We start from the raw sequence: 18,855 nt of genomic DNA, 5'->3' as shown, positions 1-18,855 counted from the left end.
TGTGTGTGTGTGTGTGTGTGTGTGTGTGTGTGTGTGTGTGTGTGTGTGTAAATCTGTGCTCATACTACACAGTCACTCGACTTCTTCTGGGGACACAAAGACAAAGCCTTAAAAACATTAACCATTAAATTTTAATCACTCAAACAGCCGTCGAGCTCAAACTCTGTGTTTGTTTGTTTATTAAGTCTCATTAACATGGTTTACTAAGCATCTATTTACAGGCTCTTATTACAAGGATGTTAATTAAAAACGTTAATCTGTACTTCAGCTGTTTAGCTTGCTAGCTTTTTAGATTTCACTTGTTAAAATGTTTCAAACCTTAAAATTGTTGGTTTACTTTGACAAACTCTAAAAGTTTTACCTTTATGTGTACAGCATGTCTTAGAGCAGTGCTTCACCCGTTAAAGAGGCGTACATATCCCAGCATCCATGGCTGTAGCTGAATAAGATTAGTGATGACAGATGAAGGAAAGGCGACCCCCGTAAACGTGCGTTTTCAGGGCTGCGTCACACTTTAGGAGGTACAGCCTTGCGAGCGCGGCCGATGTGGACCCTGATCAGATGATCTGAGGGCCCGATCGCTGGAAAAGGTCTCGGGGAGGCGAGGGTGTGGCCACGTGGGGGCTCAGTCTGTTTGCTCCACTTCAGTTTCAGTGTTTGTTTTGTTTAGTAAGTGAAACTCTCGAGGTTTCAGTTTTTTAAAGGTCAAGTTTAAGTTTTTAGTTTTAGATAACTACAATAACCTTGTGACCAATCATAAGAATTTCAAATGTTTCAAAGACTTATTGGAGTTCACAGCGTTCACCTTTCCTCGTAACCTCTACAGTTCTGTGCAGCACGCCGTTCATCAGCTCCTGAATCCAACTCTGATCGATGGAAATCCATCCATGCCGATCAGAGCTCGATGCTCAAAGAGCCGCAGCTAAAAAATACAAAAATCTCAGTGAACGCAATATATAAAGAAGATGGCACACCTGAGGTTGCCAGCACAAATTATTTCATTTAAATAGAAAGAAAACGCAAATATAAGTTGAAGCCATCGTTCCAGCATCTTAATCCCATCCACAATCTACCGTCATTCCTTTAACACGTATATTTAAAATACAAAAAGTGTATCTTAGATTTATTGCATGGACTTTATTCTACTTCTTCATCTGAAAATGTACAAAAGCGACTGCAGTCATAAACTTTTAAAGCAATATTTGTGTTTGGCTCCTTGAATTGAGGCGATCAGAGTCCGATCCTTTGATTCAGATCTGTCGTGCCTACATGTGAACCCCGTGTTCCTGTGGGAACGTTTGCAGACCTAACCGTGTCTGGATAACATGTTGAACGTGTTTCTCTCTGTCTGCAGCGGGCGTCTGCTGGTCGGGACCTTCGTCGCTCTCTTCTTCAACCTGCTGACTTTACTGTCGGTCAGGAACAAACCATTCGCCTACGTCTCAGAAGGTACGTCCTGCCTCTTCATCGCAGTTAAACCAGTGCGTGTCCCCACCTGCTGTGTGTGTGTGTGTGTGTGTGTGTGTGTGTGTGTGTGTGTATTCATATCTTCCTGGAGTCCCCACAAGTGTGAAGGTTTTTTTGAGACTCAAAATGTGGTTTTAGTGTCAGGGTTACAGTTGGGTTATGGTTAGGCTTAGGCTAAGGGTTAGGCATTTATTTTTCAAGTAGATGTCCTCACTAAGATAGCAAAACGAGAATGTGTGTATGCAGTTGCTATTGTTATCTGAACCCATCACTAAGATTTCTGTGAGACGTGTTATCTAAAGGTTTGGGGCATCATTTTGAAGCACATATCAAAAACGGACTGAGTTCTACCCAAACCTAATGGATTCAGAGCCTTTTACAAACAAGAGTGAAATGAATGTCTTTAGATTTGAAGCTTTAACCCTTTAAAGCCGGTCAGAGCAGCACGCTCCGTTTTGCGTAACTATTTTTAAATCCCTGTAGAACTGGAACCGCGTAAGCTAGCGCAATAATTTTTTTGCATATGAAACCGGAGGAGTTGTACTTACATCTGATGCCATCAGCTTGTCCTCGGTCACGGTTTCCTTCCACATAAAGCTTTGCAAAAATTGCATAAAAAGCGCTTGCAGGAACAAAAACATAATATTCCAGAAACACGCTTTGCCGATCCGATCAGCTGTTCGTAACACTTCCCACAGTGAAACAGCGCGAACTATCGCATGTCCGCCATTTCCTGTCCGAAACCGGAAGTGACGTCATTTTCACGGAAAATGTAGTTTTTTTACTTGTAGGCCTTAAACGCCTATACTGGTGTTTTTATAAGTCATGTTTGACTTTATGCTTTTCTGAATAGTTGCTGGGATGCTTAGAACTCGAATTGCACTGCTGGAAATAGTTTATTTTGATGCACCTGCTGTTTTCTTTGCAAATTTGCATCATAGGATTGTTTTTCGTTTTTCCTACAGTATATAAAAATTGCTGTATCTCAAAAATAAAACTATGAAGACACTCAAAATAAATTTCCTGTGGTTGTAAACTATTTTTTGCAACTTTTTTGTATTTAAAGTTTTGAGGGATAAACCTCTTAAATTTCTCTAATTAGAAATATATGTAAAAAAACAAAAACGATTTTCAATTTTTCAGTAGTTTGTTGCACTTTTTTGCAATTAATGTGGTTACTATGGATTTAATGCATAAATATTATTAAAATTTGGGCTATAACAGTTGTATTGATGTATAGCAGCTTGAAATGCTCCCAGAAATGGCTCCGCAGCATGTAAAAATATAAAGTAAGCTCTGGCGGACTTGGTTCTATGGTAGGTCTTAAAGGGGTAACGCAGCTCCATGCTCCTGAAGGTTTCCTGAAGTCCCTTTTAAGAACATTTAAAAGCACCAGGAGTCGACTGGCCGTCCACCCACGTAGGATACAGACTTCTGTGGAGGAGATGATCCCGCTCGCTCCCAGCGAACATCAGCTCAGCTCCACCGTCTCCAAACCATCGCCATCTCAGCGCCATCTTTAAACCTCCTCTTTCAGTCTTCCTGCTCACCTTCTGTCACAGCTCACCCCTGACACTCGTCTCCACCCGCTCCACCCTGCCTATAATAACTGGAATTAAAATTCTCCAGAGCAGAAAAAGGACTAATGTTGGAGTTGAAGTCCACCTGAGATTCGTAGCGATAACTGAACTTTAAAAATCTGATGGATGAAAAGGTAAAAATAAACCTCAGAATATACCTGGCCAACCAGGTGTACACCTGTGCAGGGAGGAGGAGCCTGAAAGGTCCATAAACAACAAGCCACAAGCCACACAGCTTAGAGCCTTCTTTGCTCCCTTCATTCCTTCACTCCAGCCTCCTTTTTCCATCATTTCTCCTTAAAAATCCAAACCGTCATCATGTGGAGAAATAAAAAGATGGAAGGAGACCGACAGATCCTCTCCTCCTCTCCTTTCCTCTCATGTGTTCCCCTCGTCTCCTCTCCTCTCCGGCTGACTCACTGCATGAACAGTCTACCGATGAATGAGGTCAGTGTGTGTGTGTGTGTGTGTGTGTGTGTGTGTGTGTGTGTGTGTGTGTGTTCGTCAGCTGTCTGTTCTTGCGTTCGGAGCAGTCTCAACATCACTTAACATCTGACATTTTGGAACAGGAGGGGGATGAAGCTGCACACGCTCGCACACAAACACACACGGGCACTTAACTTTGCTGAAGCACACAATCTCTCACTCATTACACACACACACGCACACGCACACACACACACACGCACGCATGCACACACACACACACACACACGCACGCACACACACAGCATCTCTGATGGAGCGAGACTAAAAGTGCATTACGCAACCATGTTCCAGACAGTGGTAATGTAGTGTGCCAGGGGGCCATGCGAGCAGAAAGACATGCCAACACACACACAAACACGGCGTCCTCGTGCACACGGATCATAAATAAGTCACTCCATTAAAATGTTTGTTTAGACTGACTCACCCTGCTAGCAAAACAAACAGAGCACACACACTCTCCCTCACACACACACACTCGGGGGTTGAGCAGGATGGGATGTGAAGGGCCTTTGACCCGACGCTGAGCCTTCGGGCCTCGCGGCGTCTTCAAACATTAAAGGTGGGACGGCGCAGCCGAGCGAGAGCGCTTATCTTTTTTTAAAGACGAGTGGGAGGTATTTTTATTCCTCATCATGGAGGCGGCTACGCCCTCCTCACTTTAAACACTGTAATCAGATTCCCCTCACCCCCGCCCACCCAACAACCAAAAAAGAAGTAGAAGAAAACTGCGATGTACAGTTTTGCAGGTTTGGGTGAGCGGGAGTCCACGAGTGTCAGATCTATAGGACGGAGCTGACGGAGGCAGCTGTGGAGTGAAACAGCTGGGACCTTCATGCAGCACTGAGACCGAAACGTGTCCTCCACTCTCCATCTCGAGCTTCTCCGTTCCTCCACAACAAGCGTCATCGTGTCTGAATCTGTAACGCTGAAGGACCCGGGCCAGGACGCAGGCTGGGCGGAGTCTGTCACACCTGCTTCCTCTACAGCTGACTCAGAAAGAGATCCGATATGGTTTTCTATCATTTTGTTCATAAGCCCGACTCATCTCTGTCAGCTGAACTCTGTTAATCGTCACTTTGAGCACTGAGTACCTGCAGCGGTAAATCTCGTAGCTCGGCTGTGTTCAGCGACAAAATCAAAGCCTGTAGTGAAAAGATGCAGGAGCAGAAACGGGAAACAATTTTATGATCAGAAAATATTCCTACAGCTGGGGTCATACGTGTGCGGTGAGCACATAAGTATAAAAAACGTTGTTCCTTTAATCTTCACTCTAATCTAAACATGAACTTTAATAATACAGAATCTTATACTAAAAATAACCCGCCCATGCCCTTATCCTATGAGAACTGTAAGATTAATATGGTGCAGGTGAGAGGGTCTGCGATCACTGTTGATGATCCGACCAATCACGTTTGTATTCAGGCAGAGGCGTTAAATACAAGAGTGACATCATGAAGGGCTCGAAGGGCAGAAACCACATTTTCCAAAACAGAAAAGTTTAAAAAAAGGAGAAGAAAGTCAACTCAGTCTAACCTCCGAGGACCTGGCTCCTCATATGTGGACATCACATTTTTGTCAGAAACAAAAATCAGGCAACTCTTTGTTTTTACATTCATCAGGTCGCAGTCAGCCCAAATAGCAAAGATTAAAAATGCCATCAAAGAGTTAGGAGGTTAAAAATAACAGTTTGACCTTCCTTTGGTTTTAAATGGGACACTGACCCCAGTTTCCTCGTGTTTGATCTGAAAAGTTTAACGAGTGCAGCCATCAACGAGCCGGGCTCATCGTGTCCGTGCACCGCTCCACCACCGCTCCACCCTCGGACCCTCAGACAGGCTGCGTGTGGTTTTTGTTGCTGTATTAAACCGATCTTTCTCTCTCCTCAGCGGCTAGCAGCAGTTGGCTTCAGGAGCATGTGGCAGATTTAAGTCGAAGGTAAGGACGCTTCCTCGCTCTGCTTACACTCACACACACACACATCCATCCTGTATGTTACACCCTGTGTGTGCCCAGGTGTATGGCCTCTGGGGTCAAAGGTTAGCCTCATTGATTTGTCTTCTCAGAAACAGCTGTTAGATCAGTTTCTGTCTGCAGAGGCGAGGCAGCAGGGGGCTGAATATCCCCCCGCTGACAGTTTCTGGTCACCTGATATTTGTGGTTGGAAGCTGAGACTTTGCACCAGAGCAGAGTTTGTCTTAAATTCTGTTGATCCGGAGGATCAACGCCCAGAAGAACTGCAGACGTTTTCCTTGGTCAGGAAGGAAAAGCCTCCGAAGCTACGCCACTGATGCTGCGTTAGTTCAGTGAATATTATCGTAACCGCGAGTCTTTCTGAGGCCGATCGATGGTTGGTTTAAGAGAACGAGACGTCAGCAACAACAGGCACGACTCTTCTGCAGCATCATCAAACCCCTGCACCCGTCACTCTCAGCCTGGGTCGTGACCGACCCGGGGAAACAGCCACACTGATCCGTCCGTTTGAACTGGAGGAATTTGGACGTTTTGAGTCTCAGCGGCGCCGCAGTGTTTGATTTTTAGAGCTGAGGGAGAATTGAGAGTTGGACAATGGCTGATGACCTCAGGGGGCGTACCACAGGAAGTGACATTAAGCAAATGAAAGCGAAATAAGGCGTCAGTGACGCAGACACACAGACTGGCCGATGACCCTCTGACAGCTACACGTCTCCAGGAAAAAGTTTGTGTTCCCGGAGTGGTTGGCGAGTCGTTGCTGGCTGATGAAATCAGTCCAAACCCAGTGACTGCCAATGAGAACAAAGGATGCTCTTTACGGACGTGTGAGAGGCGGTAAATAAGCGAGTAGCCAGGACTGTCCACTAGGTGGCAGTCGGGTGACGCACGATGTGCTTTATATGTGGGCGGGGCTTATTATCCAGCAGGTGAGGTAAACGTTGATTATTTTTAACAGTGAATCGTGCAAAGCTGCTGCAGTCGAATCCAAAAATAGAAACATGGAATCAGAAATTTGAAATGCTTCCCAGAATTCAGCTTCCTTATGTCAAGTTATGCAATCAAAGCATGAAGCATTAATCGGTGTTTGATAATTGTGTCGTCGCGTCTGATGAAACACCAAAGGCAACTTCCCGTGTGCAACCTGTCGACCGGCTCTGAAGCCTCTGCTGCTCCTGTGATAAATATTCCATGCTGCTGCATCACTCCGGCATCCGAAGTGGGTGAAATATACGATGTCTGCACACGCACGCACGCACGCACGCACGCACCACACACACACACACACACACACACACACACGCACGCTGAGAGTCAGCGGCTCAGTCGGCGCGGGTTACTCAGGGTGACAGCCTGGAGAGTTGTGCAACAGAACTGCGCTGTGATTGGCTGAGAGGGCAGAAGTGAACAGGACGTCCCAGCCTAGTTTCCACTCTTTGACTGCGTGTGGGAGAGACACACACAGAGATGCTGTGTGTGTGTGTTACTGTGTGTGTGTTATCACAGCCTGTCCCCACTTAACCCCAGCATGGTCTGAGGGCCAACTGGGTTATATAAAGCCTGCTGCTCGGTCAGCCTCACCAGCCAGAAGCCTGAGCTGTGTGCGCGTGTGTGTGTGTGCGCGCGTGTGCGCGTGTGTGTGCGTGTGTGTGTGTGGTGTGTGTGCGTGTGCGTGTGTGTGTGTGTAAGTTGCCACCGGGGAGGAGAGAGACAGAGGAAGTAAAAAATGTGCAGATTTGGATTAACAAGCCCTGATCCTGCTCGTCCGGTTACTTCCAAGCATCGCTGCACCGTCTTCAGTTTTTTTAAATAGTAACTTTATTTATAGCACATTTGTCTACGTTTACATACAGAGATGAGAAATTCTTTATTATGTCTGGACTTGTGCGTTTGTTACGGCAGACATGATGAAGAGTCACAACAACATCTGGCAGATGTGTCTTCCTGCGTCTGCGCTCAGGGCAGCTCCTGTGTGCCCGACTTCCTGATCAGTTTATCCCGTCTGCTGGAGGCTGCAGCTCGATGCTGCTCCCCCATCTTACTGCAGAAATCCACTGTGGTGCGTTCCCTGGAAGCAGAGCCTGCTCGGATCCTTCTCGTATCCAGCCTCTGCACTGGTCTTGCAGCTCGGCCTGTTATCAATGTGGACGCCCAGGTACGCGCACTCTTGGACCTCCCTGACATCCTGTCCCAGACGTCAGCTGTGTAGCCGTCCTCTCACCATCTCTGCTGCTATCACATGCAGGAGCAGATCTGTCCTCCTCCTCCTGAACATCACTAACACACCCAGAGTGTTTTTGACCTCAAAGTGTCGAAGGTGAGCAGGAATGGAGACGTTATCGCCTCCTGAGGTGTTTCCTGCAGCTACTCTCTCAGTAGCAGCTGCTGAATCGTGTCAATGCACGTGAGGAACCAGAGGAGGCGTTTCTAACCGTGCATGCAGAGGACTGCATCAGCCACCCCCAGATTCAGTCTGCGTGCAAACCTCTCAGGGTCAAGGGAGGTTCTACCTGTGCTCTCAGGTGGGCGGAGACTAGTCTCTGCATCACCTTGATAACATGATGGATGGTTGACCTCTGATGGAGTCGACTTGTTGGTCACAGGAGACCACGGAGGTCACGGAGTCCCACGTCTTTTTCTGCCCGTGCAGGCAGGACGTCTGACCACAGTCAAAATCATTCGACACTTAGAAATCTCTACCAACTTAACTCAGTTGGTAATTTAATTTTCTCTTTATTTTCTTTTTTCCATCTAAATTGATTGGCCTGGAGAAGGCCAGCACAAAGATGATTGGACTAGACTAGTGATGTCACAATGAGCTTAGATTAGCCCCCAAACACCTGGGCAGCAGACAGATGTGTGACTGCAGATGTTCATCATTGAACATCTGTATGAGCTGAAGTCTTTACACATATTTAATTGTTTCCTTGCAGATCATGTGATGTTTACATTGAGCTGCTGTGTTGTGTCATATTTCAGGTTATTGTATGCAGGACTCCTTTTGCATTGAAGTTAAAAACACTTGCTGTATCACTGAGCGTCTTCTTCGCTCTCTTTTTTTAAACTGGCGTTTTTTTCTAATGACGATGTGAAAATATTGTGACAGCGCGAGAGCGGTTGCCCGTAGCGTTGTTTTCACTCGCAGCAGGCGTCTGTGTTCAGAGGAGAAGCTCTAAAAAGCCACAGCGGAGTACCTGCTCAGCAGCAAACAGACACGGCTCAGTCAGACGCTCGCTGCTGAACACGGAGAAGCTTTTAGCGGCTCGAAATGCAGACGTTTCCCTCGGGAGCCGTCGGGCCGTAGCTCCCGGATCTGAGACGTGTCGCAAACAGAGAAGTGTTTCTGACCGCCAGCAGGGGGCAGTCACACTGGCTCCAATAACGCTTCACCTTGCATGAATTTTACCTTTCCTGATGCCTTTATGTGCTCACAGGCTGGATGTAAATTATTGTTTCATATTCAGGAAGCAGGGAGGAGTCTGTACTCCTCCCTGCTTCCTGAATTCCACGGGTCCGTCACAGTTCACTGTGAACTCGAGTCAGGCTGCAGGGAGCTGAATATCTGCACACCTGATATTTGTGGGTGGAAGCTGAGACTTGAAACCAGTTTGTCTTAAATTGTGTTGATCTGGAGTTTTTTTCCTGCAGATGTTTTCTGGAACTAGGCCGGGATGCTAAAAGCGTAGCCACGGGAACGACATTATTTATAAACAAACTGCAGTGTAGAAATTAGAGATGGCACGATGCCACTTTGTTACTTTGAAATGCCGGTTTGGTAGCGAGGCTTCAAATGCTCAACCAGACCGCCGACAGGTCTGGCACGCCACAGCCGCTCTATCACGTGACGCATACTGCTCCGACGTGCTAACGTTATGAGCTGAGTTACGCCGTGTCGCTAGTTTTGGGAGGTGCTTTGGTGATATTGAATGGATCAGATTAGATTTTTTTATGTCTCTCCGATATCCAATCCAGTAATTTAGGTCAGTATCGGACCGATGCGTGATATCGGTCCAACCCTAGTAGAAATGAAACATGTCCGTACATGTCGATCGTAATTCCCTGCAGCTCCATCAGAACCTCTGACAGAGATTCAAACCTGCATCACACTCAGCGTGAGTCAAGGATGCTGCTGATGGATGCACGAGGTGGTAAAAGCATTAAAGGGTTATCTACGAATGTCCACTAGTGACCGGCTACAAAGTGTACGCAACAAGTTAATTGGTTTAAACGTGGACGGGCTTTAGAGGATTATCCCAGGTGTGCTCAGGTGTTCCTCAGATGGTATCAGTGAAAACGCCGAGTTCAAAGCTTCAGCGCTGGACCGCGTACGTTTATACCGACTCCGTTGTCGTTGTTTCAAATAAACAATCATTTGTCTCCAATGGGCGTGAACGGCTTCAACCAGCAGCAACTTTAAATGTGATTGGTCCCCTGAGCAGATCGCTGCATGCTTCGGACGGCGCTTCAGTCGAGCCCGCGTTCAGCCTGGAGAGTTCACAGTGATCGAGTAGTCGTGGCCCTGCCTCCTGCAGCGCTGTGTCCAGGCTCCGCCCCTTACCTAAACTGGAGTTTTCCCACAGGGTAACGGGTTGCAGTTTGGGCGTTTGTCTTCTTGTTATCGGGTTCGTTGTGGAGCCGGCAGAGCGCCACGGGGTATCAAGAGTTCGTTTGTGACTTTGCTTAAATCCTGCAGCCGCTCTGGATGAGCACACACAAGGTCACATGTCAAATTATATCAATGCATCAGCGGGGATTATGGGATCGCTGGGATTGTCAGGCTCATCCTCGACACTCTGAGTCTCGCCTCCTTTGTGTCTTTTGCTCTCACAGTGTGCAGACTCAGTTTTTCACTGAACGTCAGATTAAAGAGCCCGGAGCTTTGCTCCAGTAACAAGATCAGATGATCATTTTGTTTCGTCTGTGCCTCAGTTTTACGTAAATTAAAGGAAAAAACTCTTCAAACATCCATTTTTGCTTTAATTAAATGATCCTGATGAATCTTTGCAATCTTAAAGCTACGAGCAGTGACGATGATGATGAGGAAGACACCTAAACCTTATTTTCTGCACGCCTCAAAGGTCCTGCGGGGACATAAAAGCACCTCCTAAGCCTGGCGAGGGGAACCCAGCAGCTCCCGTGTCGTGACTCATCGCTCAGGTTTCCTCGCCGCGGCTCAGATATGAACGCGGAGCGTCCTCCGGTGAATCGCAACATGTGCTCGAGTATCCCGCTAACATCACCGCCTGCCCGGCCCTCCATTATTCACCGTCCGAGGAGCCGCCGCAGGATCTGATGACGCCGTCAGCTGACCTTGAAGACATTAAAGGAGGAGCACGTGCATTTCTGTTGTTGCTGCTAAACATGTGATGTCCCCCTCGTCTGTTCCTCCAGCTCCGCCCGTGGCGAGCACACGCCTCTCTGAATGACATGTTTGACGTTAATTACGTGTTGACATGCGTGTCTCTGCGTTCTTTCTAATCATCATCTAATGATACACGCCCAGGCAGCGGCGGCAGAGTGCGGCCATGTGACATATTCAGTCTCACCAGGGGCGCGAGGTCTTTTTGCTGCGTTTCATGTTATGGATTTCGGTTGTTGGCACTGTGGGCCCTCCGTAGAGGTGCTCTTTTAGGTTTTGGGGCAGGATTAGGACGGAGGATGTCCTTTTCTTCTGTCACAGCTGGAACAGCAGCATTTTTGGCAGCGTGTCCTGAGGCCAACGTTTCTCTTTAGCTGGTTATAAAATGACGGCGAGCCCGTCCGCAGGCTGCGTTCGATCTTCGTCTTCGGACGAGGCGTCATCGATGGGCGGTCCTCTCTGACCTCGTTCAGTCGAGTCTTCTCAGGCTGAACATCCGGCGCCATGCCGCTGTCTCTGAACCGCGACGTGTGGCGCTCCATCGGGACACCATCCCGCCACCGCGTCTTCGTGTGTCACGCCGCGTTGCATCACGTCACGCTGTCACATCACATTAGGTCCTGTCAGATGCATCGTTTCCTGCTGAAGTGCAAGAAACCGAAACTTTCCGCAGCTCCACAGGTGCTGTTTTTTACGCTAGCGCGACCTTTGACCTCAGCTGAGAGGAACAATTAAGGTCGAGGGGTCAAACTGTTCCTGCAGGTGGTCGACTTTCATCGCACACCTTTATTATATTTGTTACTTCTTCTTCTTTATTATTATCCAACCAGCAGCAAATAATGAGCATGTATCTGTATAAATATTCATATCTGCTGTTGTCTGATACATGTGACTGTATTTAATAAACCATTTGAAATTCTTTTTGATATTTCACTGTATTATTATCATTCATCAGGGTTTTCTTTTGTACTGTGGGATACACTATATTTCATCTTCAGTGCCTATTTCCTCGTCCTTCTGATGATCATGGAGTCGGGATCGCTGCTTCTTGGAGCAGGTCCTTAGCGTTTCACTCCCGGGATCGTTTAGATCAGCGTCCCCGTCGGCTCCTCCCACATTAAACCATTTGCTGCTGTTGGCATGAACTCAGAGGGAGTTTTTCGTGTGACGGCTCTTCTCCGATGCTCAGGCAGGATGTGCGGGAGCTCGGTCGGAGCTTAAACTAACATGAAACAAAACAAGAATGATCCCATCAGGTCCAGTTCAAATCCCCCTAAAGTCCATTATGATGGCGTGATCGGGTTAAAGGCCTAAACCTGAAGACAAATATAAACACCGGAGGATTCAGGGCTCTGCCTCCCAGAGACGCTGCTGGGTTTCAGGAATTCCAGATACTATGAAACTATGAAGTCAGTTTAAATTCATACCTTTGCGCACCTGTTACCTGTTTGACGCCAGAAAGACTTGAGAGCACACAGACTCAGAGGTGCGAGAATTTGACATTTTATTAACAAGTTGAACCTGCTGCTGTGTCTGCGATGAGCCAATGAGGTGAGGGTGTCCTGTTAACCCTGTGAGGTCATCAGTCGAGAACCCCTCAGGTGTGTTCACACCTATTTTTGCACAGTCTGATTTTGTGCAGCGAAGCCGACGGGCGCAAACGTGAACAGAAGCAAATCCAACCAAAGATTTTAACTTCGGCAGAAAGTTTTCACGTGAGCAGCTGGCGAGACGTGGAGGAGGAGTTATTAATGCTGAGGCTGAGTGATTCATGGATCAATAGGTCTCCTGGTTCATCTGACGCCTCCGGGACGCATCGTACGTGATGTTTACAGTTTTGCTTTTTTTAAAATTCGCTCGCTGCACGACCAATGAGCTCGTGCGACCGGGAGGTGACTGTCACACAGCCGTCCTTGCACAGTTGATAACGTTGCTGCTCCTCCGAGTGTTGGTCTGATTTTAATGACAGTTTCATTCACAACGATCACCAAACAAGTCTTCAACCAAACAGGCAGAACATGCACGTGAGCATAACTGCACTTATTTTTAATAATATACAGTTAGAAAAAAAATTATAAATCAAAACTAGGATGTAGGAAACATACGTAAAGGAAGCTTCCTTAGGAAGTGACCTGTTTCATGTTTCGGTCGTATTTTAATCTTTTTTATGTTTTATTGACGCTGGAGGAGCTTTTGGAGTTTGTTCAGTGGGAGAATGTGGAGGTGATCATGTGCACTAATCCTGTTTCTGTTTGTTTCCCTGTGTGTGTCTGTGTGTAGTTTGTGTGGCATCGTTCCAGGCCTGAGCAGCGTGCTGCTGCCTCGCATGAACCCCTTTGTCCTGATCAACATGGCGGGAGCTCTGTCCCTGTGCATCACCTACATGCTCATCGAAATCAAGTAAGAATTTAATCTGCGTGGATGTAAATCCCCACGTTCACGCTCGTCCACGATCTGTTTAACCAGCCCGAGTTTGTTCAGCTGATGCCGTTTCCATCCCTGCTTCCCTTTTATATCTTCAGCTGTGCTGGGCTTAGAGAGGCAAACGTGCACAGATGAAAATGTCGACCAGCTTCAACGAATAACATGAATATTGTCATTTATTCCTCTGAAGTCTTCCTCAGAGTGAACTGTGCGCTTGTATCGGCTCATTTACAGACTGGATTATTTCAGGATCTGTGGGGGTGACAGTGATGCCGTTTATTTATTTTAGAAAAGTGGAAATCTTCTTTGTGTTTGATGAACCATTTCTTCTCTCGTGTCCGTGATCTGTGTGCTCAGCAACTTCAACGCGGTGGACACGGCGTCTGCGGTCGCCATCGCCCTCATGACCTTCGGCACCATGTATCCCATGAGCGTGTACAGCGGCAAAGTGCTGCTGCAGGTGAGACAGACGGGACAGTGCGCTCCCCTTTGACCTTTAACCCCAAAATATGATGCAGGTATGGAAGCCACGTGATCATGATTATTAACCGCCTCTCGCCCACAGACCACGCCCTCCCACATCATCGGGCAGCTGGACAAGCTTCTGAGAGAGGTGAGAGCCGGCGCTTTATCGCAGCGTTACTGCAACATCAGGAAGTGTTTCTACTGCTTAGTTTTATCCCAGAATTCATCATAACCAGAGTTTAAAATCCAAACATGAACTGGATCCACCAATCAAATTCTCCCTGCGAGGCGCTCGGCTTCATACATCACTTACATTGAGTCCAGATCGTTGCATAAAACTGTCACTTTTGGCATTTAAGATCAAATTTCAAGCGCAAATGTAACTGTTGAGGTGTCGATGGGGTGTCCAGCACACTGCACCATTAAACTGTGCAGAAACTCGAATTTCAAACCTCTGCAGCTGAGCGGACGCCTCGGGGCCGACTGCGATTTCACCGACGCTCAGGATCTCGACTTCGTTCACAGTCAATCCAAACCACGAAGTAGCAGATTACTGACTGGGCGGATCATTTCACAGCTTCCGTTTTCAGCTTCCTGTCGTACGATGGCGTTCGTCTCCGCCCATCAGGGACTCACAACATGAACTTTAGTTAAAGAGAGTTAACAAGTCCTGAGCTAACCCTCCAAACATGGCTGCTGTTCATGTTTCCTTCATTCACGTTAACGGTGACGGCAGCTTGGTTTCTGAGTCCTTCAGACACAACACGAGGTCAACGTCAGACGGAAACCAGCGAGCAAACGCCGTAAACCACGTTAAACTTTATTAGGAACAGCTGAGAGAACAGCACACTGACTGATTATGACTGATTATGATTGGCTATTTGTGCCTTCTTGTGTCCAATCAGGTGTCGACTCTGGACGGGGTGCTGGAGGTCCGAAACGAGCACTTCTGGACAGTTGGCTTTGGATGTCTGGTGAGTGACAGAGGCCGACGGAGAAACTCGTGGCGTCGGATCGCTGGCGTTAGAATCAGTGAAGCCCGATAAGGAAAACGTATCCTGGGCTGAGCCTGAGTGCAGCTCTGCAGACTCGTAGTAAATAAATAAGTGAGGGCGCCGCGATCTCTTTTAAAGAAATGAATCGGGTTACTTACAGAGCGGGGTCAGAGGTCTCTCAGGGTCTGCTGATCAGTTCCTCTCTGACGGTTCTTCCTCTTCCTGTTGAGTTTGTCCCGTCTCCCTCCTCCGTCCGCTCCTCCGTCATTCGTCGGATTAGAGCGATGATCTGCAGGGATTTGTTCAACGAGACGAAAAGAAGGAACGACTCATTCATGCGGAGACTTGGCTCCCCCCTCCTCTCCCTCTCTGTTTTTTGGGGGTGCGTTGTTGTTGTTGTTGTTCGTGTTGCTGTCGTCGCAACGCAAACAAACCCAGCTGGCTTTCAGGGCGGGACGCACACAGAGAGGAGCGCACACACCGACAGTCTCCTCTGCCGGGCTCAGATGCTCATTATAATTTATGGATAATTTAACCGTGCTGCTGTTGAGCCTGAAGGTTCACACGAGGAGAACTTCCTGTCCACTTCCTGCGTTTTTTTAACGTCCTAAAAACAAAGTGAGGAAGTAAAAGTGAAGCAGTCGCTAATAAAAACAACAAAGTTCAAACAGGGATAAAATAGTTCATCTGCACTTCATGAGTCAGCTTTCAGTTCTGCTTTATAGCTTATTATCTTAAATTAGCAGCTTTCCTGTTGGAGTTTTGTACTGAGACGCTAACATAAGGCTAGCACAGTTTCATATCACTCGGCTCATACATGTTAATAAAACCAAAACACAACGTTTAGTCAAATTTGTCCACCCTGCAGCGCCCTCGAGACTTCAGTGAACACACCCATTGGTTCCGGGGGTTTAGATGGGTGGAGCGGTTGGGTCAGATGGGGTGATGGAGTGGGAGGGGTGGGTGCTTTGAGCCTGTCAAGGTTTAAATTTGGTTGAAATCGGCGACTTCAGGTTGAGTTTAGACTTCTTCTTGGATCTCCTGTAAACGAAGAGCTGCGAGGCACGGAGGCGTTTTCCAGCCGAGGCTCATGTCTGTGGGGTTAAAGATGACATCACCACAGTATCCATGGTTACAGGCCAAACCTTCTGTGTTAGGCGTGTGTCTGCTGAAAGCTCCTCTCTGGTATGAAGGATGAAGGCCGCCGTTCCTCTGCCTGCCTCCAGGTGGCGCAGCGCCCGTGTTTACCTCGCCCTGATGCTGTTTTTATTGTTTGTATTCGTGTTGTCGATGCCGCCGCCCCTCGTGTTGTCGTTTGTGATGCTGCTGCAGTTACACAACTGTTGGTTGTTGGCCCACTGCTAACAAAGCAGCTGTCCAAACTGATTTGACCCCCTGACTGCACTTCTGCCCCATGGGGCGATTCGCTCTGCGTGTGTGTGTGCGTGTGTGTGTATGTGTGCGTGTGTGTGTGTGTGTGTGTGTGTGTGAGTGTGTGTGTGTGTGTCTGTGTGTGTGTGTGTGTGTGTGTCTGTGTGTGTGTCTGTGTGTGTGTGTGTGTGTGTGTGTGTGTGTTGTGTGTGTGCGTGCGTGTGTGGCTGTGCGTGTCTGTGCGTGCGTGTGTGTGTGGTGCGATTGTTGTTAGTGCGCGTTGGCTGCGCGGTGATGTGTTGTGTGTGTGTGGTGCTGCGTGTGCAGTTGCAGCTGTCCAAACTGATTTGACCCCCTGACTGCCTGATGCGTGCTCGCTGTGTGCGTGTGTGTGCGTGTGCTTGTTTGGTGGTGTGTCGTGCTGTGTGTGTGTGGGTGTGTGTGGTGTGTGTGTGTGTGTGTGTGTGTGAGAGGGAGTCTGTCCTTGTGAGGTCTGAATATTCCCAACAACAGAAATGACAAACTGTGTTTAATGTTTTAAGGTCAGAGAGGTTGGATTTAACAGCGTTTAGAGTCCAGCTAAGCTTCGTTTCAGCGCACGTTTGTGACGCCGCTCGGTTTGCCCGAGGAGCGCTGCAGGAACACTGGAGACGTGTTTGGATCTGAACTGTTTGCATGATTTCGGATCAGATGATCACTCTCGTGTCTGCGCACTGATAACGGGGTCACGGGCTGGAAGACACTTCAGGCCGTGTGGGCGTGGCCACCGTCACATAACCCGCTGGTTTCTGCATTTTGAAGCTTTTTTTGCTTCATTTTGGGTTTTCGGAGCCAGATATGACCATATTTGGGCATCGATAGACATCGTATGGGCATTTTAGTATAGGCGTGTATGTGGAGTGAGCCCCGTGTGGACGTCAGAGGAACTGCATGATCAGGCTTACTGTAATCTGTGTGTTATTGATCTGGTCTGGAGCGTGTTTGTATTTAATCGCTTTGATGAGCAGTTACTGAAGAGTTAGCTCTTCTCTCTCTCTGTTCTTGTGTTTCAGGCTGGCTCCGCCCACGTCCGGATCCGCCGCGACGCCAACGAGCAGCTGGTTCTGGCTCACGTCACCAACCGGCTGCTGCCACTCGTCTCCACGCTGACCGTGCAGATCTTCAAAGACGACTGGTCCCGGCCCCTCCTCACCGGGGCCCTCTCCTCCTCCTCATCCTCCTCGCCCACTGCCTCCCCGCTGGGTGCTGCTGATGGCTACGCCGCCCTCGCCTCATCGCTGCCTCCTCTGCTCTTGTCCCCGGGAGGAGAGTTCGACCCACTGACCTCCACCCCCTCCAAACCCACCAGCCCCCCTCCGGAGTTCTCCTTCGACACTCCGGGGAGGAACGTGCAGCCAATGGTCCTCGCCGCTTTGGGACACCACACCCACAGGCCGTACGGAGGCCTGGGACTCTCCTACGGGTCGACCCCCTACACAGGGATGCTGAATCAGGGCCTGGCGCGGCCTGGTGGCGGGATGGGACTGGGCACACAGGGTCTGGGGGTCGGGCTCGGACTGGGCGTGGGCAGCGCCGGGGGGCCGTCCTCTCAGAGCTACAGAACTGCGTTTGGCGGGTCGACGGCGCCGCTGCGCTTCGGAAACCCTCTGGCTTCACAGTCGCAGTACCGACAGTACCAGCCGTGACCGCTCCGGCGGGTTCAGGACCTTCGGGTACTCGAAATTCATTTGTGACGGTCGGCTCCTCGGGAACGTCGAGTCAGGCAGCGGCGTCACAGCATCGACGACAGCGCCAGTTTCTGGTGTTAGATGTCGATGACTTCAGAGGAGCGATGGTGGTGATGTATTTATTGTCCGGACGAGGGGACCACCGCGTATCTTTGAGTGCTTTCTTTGTTATGGGACTGATCGCGAGGTTTGGCGGTTAGAAAGTGGCGTGCTCGTACTTTGTAAGCTTTTTTTTCCTGCAAACATTCCTTAAAAAAATAAAAGTCTTTGAGTCTGAATCCTTTAAGAGTTTGATGTTTAATATTTCCAGCATTGCGTGAAACAAGTATCACAGCGAACTCCACGTCTCACCCGAGATTCACCAAACATCAGAAATCCTCGTTTATCTTTTCGTTTCAGTCGTTTTCATGCAGATTTTATTAACGAAGAACTTCCTCACAGACCGACTTCGTCCAGCGTGGTGGAGCTCCGCGTCACGGGGCAAAGGTGAGACCTAAGTGATCAGGAAACTTCCCAGATCTTTATCCGGTCCATAAATCTGCTCAGTCCATCAACTATTAAACTTTAAACACCATCAGTGACTCCGCCCCTGTACGAGGTTTCCCGCGTCCCGGTGTGTGGAGATGATGAGGAGGAGACCAGCTTTTATTTAGGCGGGTCCTAATCAGGAAATCAGGGCTGCACATCCCCAACAGACGAGCTCACAAAGAGGCCATGAGGCTTTGGGTACAGTCGCACAAATCAGCTCCTCTTCCTCCTCGCTGTCCTTCAGTTTCAGGAGGTCGAGGGAATGTTTGAAGGAGAACAGAGTGAAGCCAAACGAACTCAAACAGTTCCTAATGACACTAAATGTCGGGCTGTGACGCCTCCGCTCCAGTCATTAAAAGCAAATCGTTGAAGTTCTGAAGTCCGAGCCAGGAAAACTTTCCCAACTTCTTAAATTTGATGTTTTCTGAGGTTGGAAGTTGACTGAAGACATTCTTGACTCGCCTCAACATCTGAAGCTTCGT

The 18,855-nt window shown here is 48.4% G+C and overlaps 1 protein-coding gene across 2 annotated transcripts in view; it reads left to right on the top strand.

The window, feature by feature from the left end:
• Positions 1-18,123, top strand: part of slc30a6 (solute carrier family 30 member 6) — a 69,570-nt gene extending 51,447 nt beyond the window's left edge. The window contains exons 9-15 of one of the 2 annotated variants that reach the window (XM_005937035.3): positions 1,355-1,449; positions 5,423-5,471; positions 13,144-13,263; positions 13,645-13,747; positions 13,853-13,900; positions 14,658-14,726; positions 17,171-18,123. In XM_005937035.3, the coding sequence (XP_005937097.2) occupies positions 1,355-1,449; positions 5,423-5,471; positions 13,144-13,263; positions 13,645-13,747; positions 13,853-13,900; positions 14,658-14,726; positions 17,171-17,803 (1,117 nt within the window). In that variant the 3' untranslated portion in view covers positions 17,804-18,123. The other variant, XM_042226477.1, reaches the window with a different exon arrangement.
• The last annotated feature ends 732 nt before the right edge of the window (positions 18,124-18,855 follow it).

The sequence above is a fragment of the Haplochromis burtoni genome, unplaced genomic scaffold (assembly GCF_018398535.1).
Source record: "Haplochromis burtoni strain Fernald_Lab_line unplaced genomic scaffold, NCSU_Asbu1 Contig_214, whole genome shotgun sequence".
NCBI lineage: Eukaryota > Metazoa > Chordata > Actinopteri > Cichliformes > Cichlidae > Haplochromis > Haplochromis burtoni.
The sequence above is the reverse complement of the archived record's forward strand: the minus strand, read 5'-3'. Positions and strand labels throughout refer to the sequence as shown.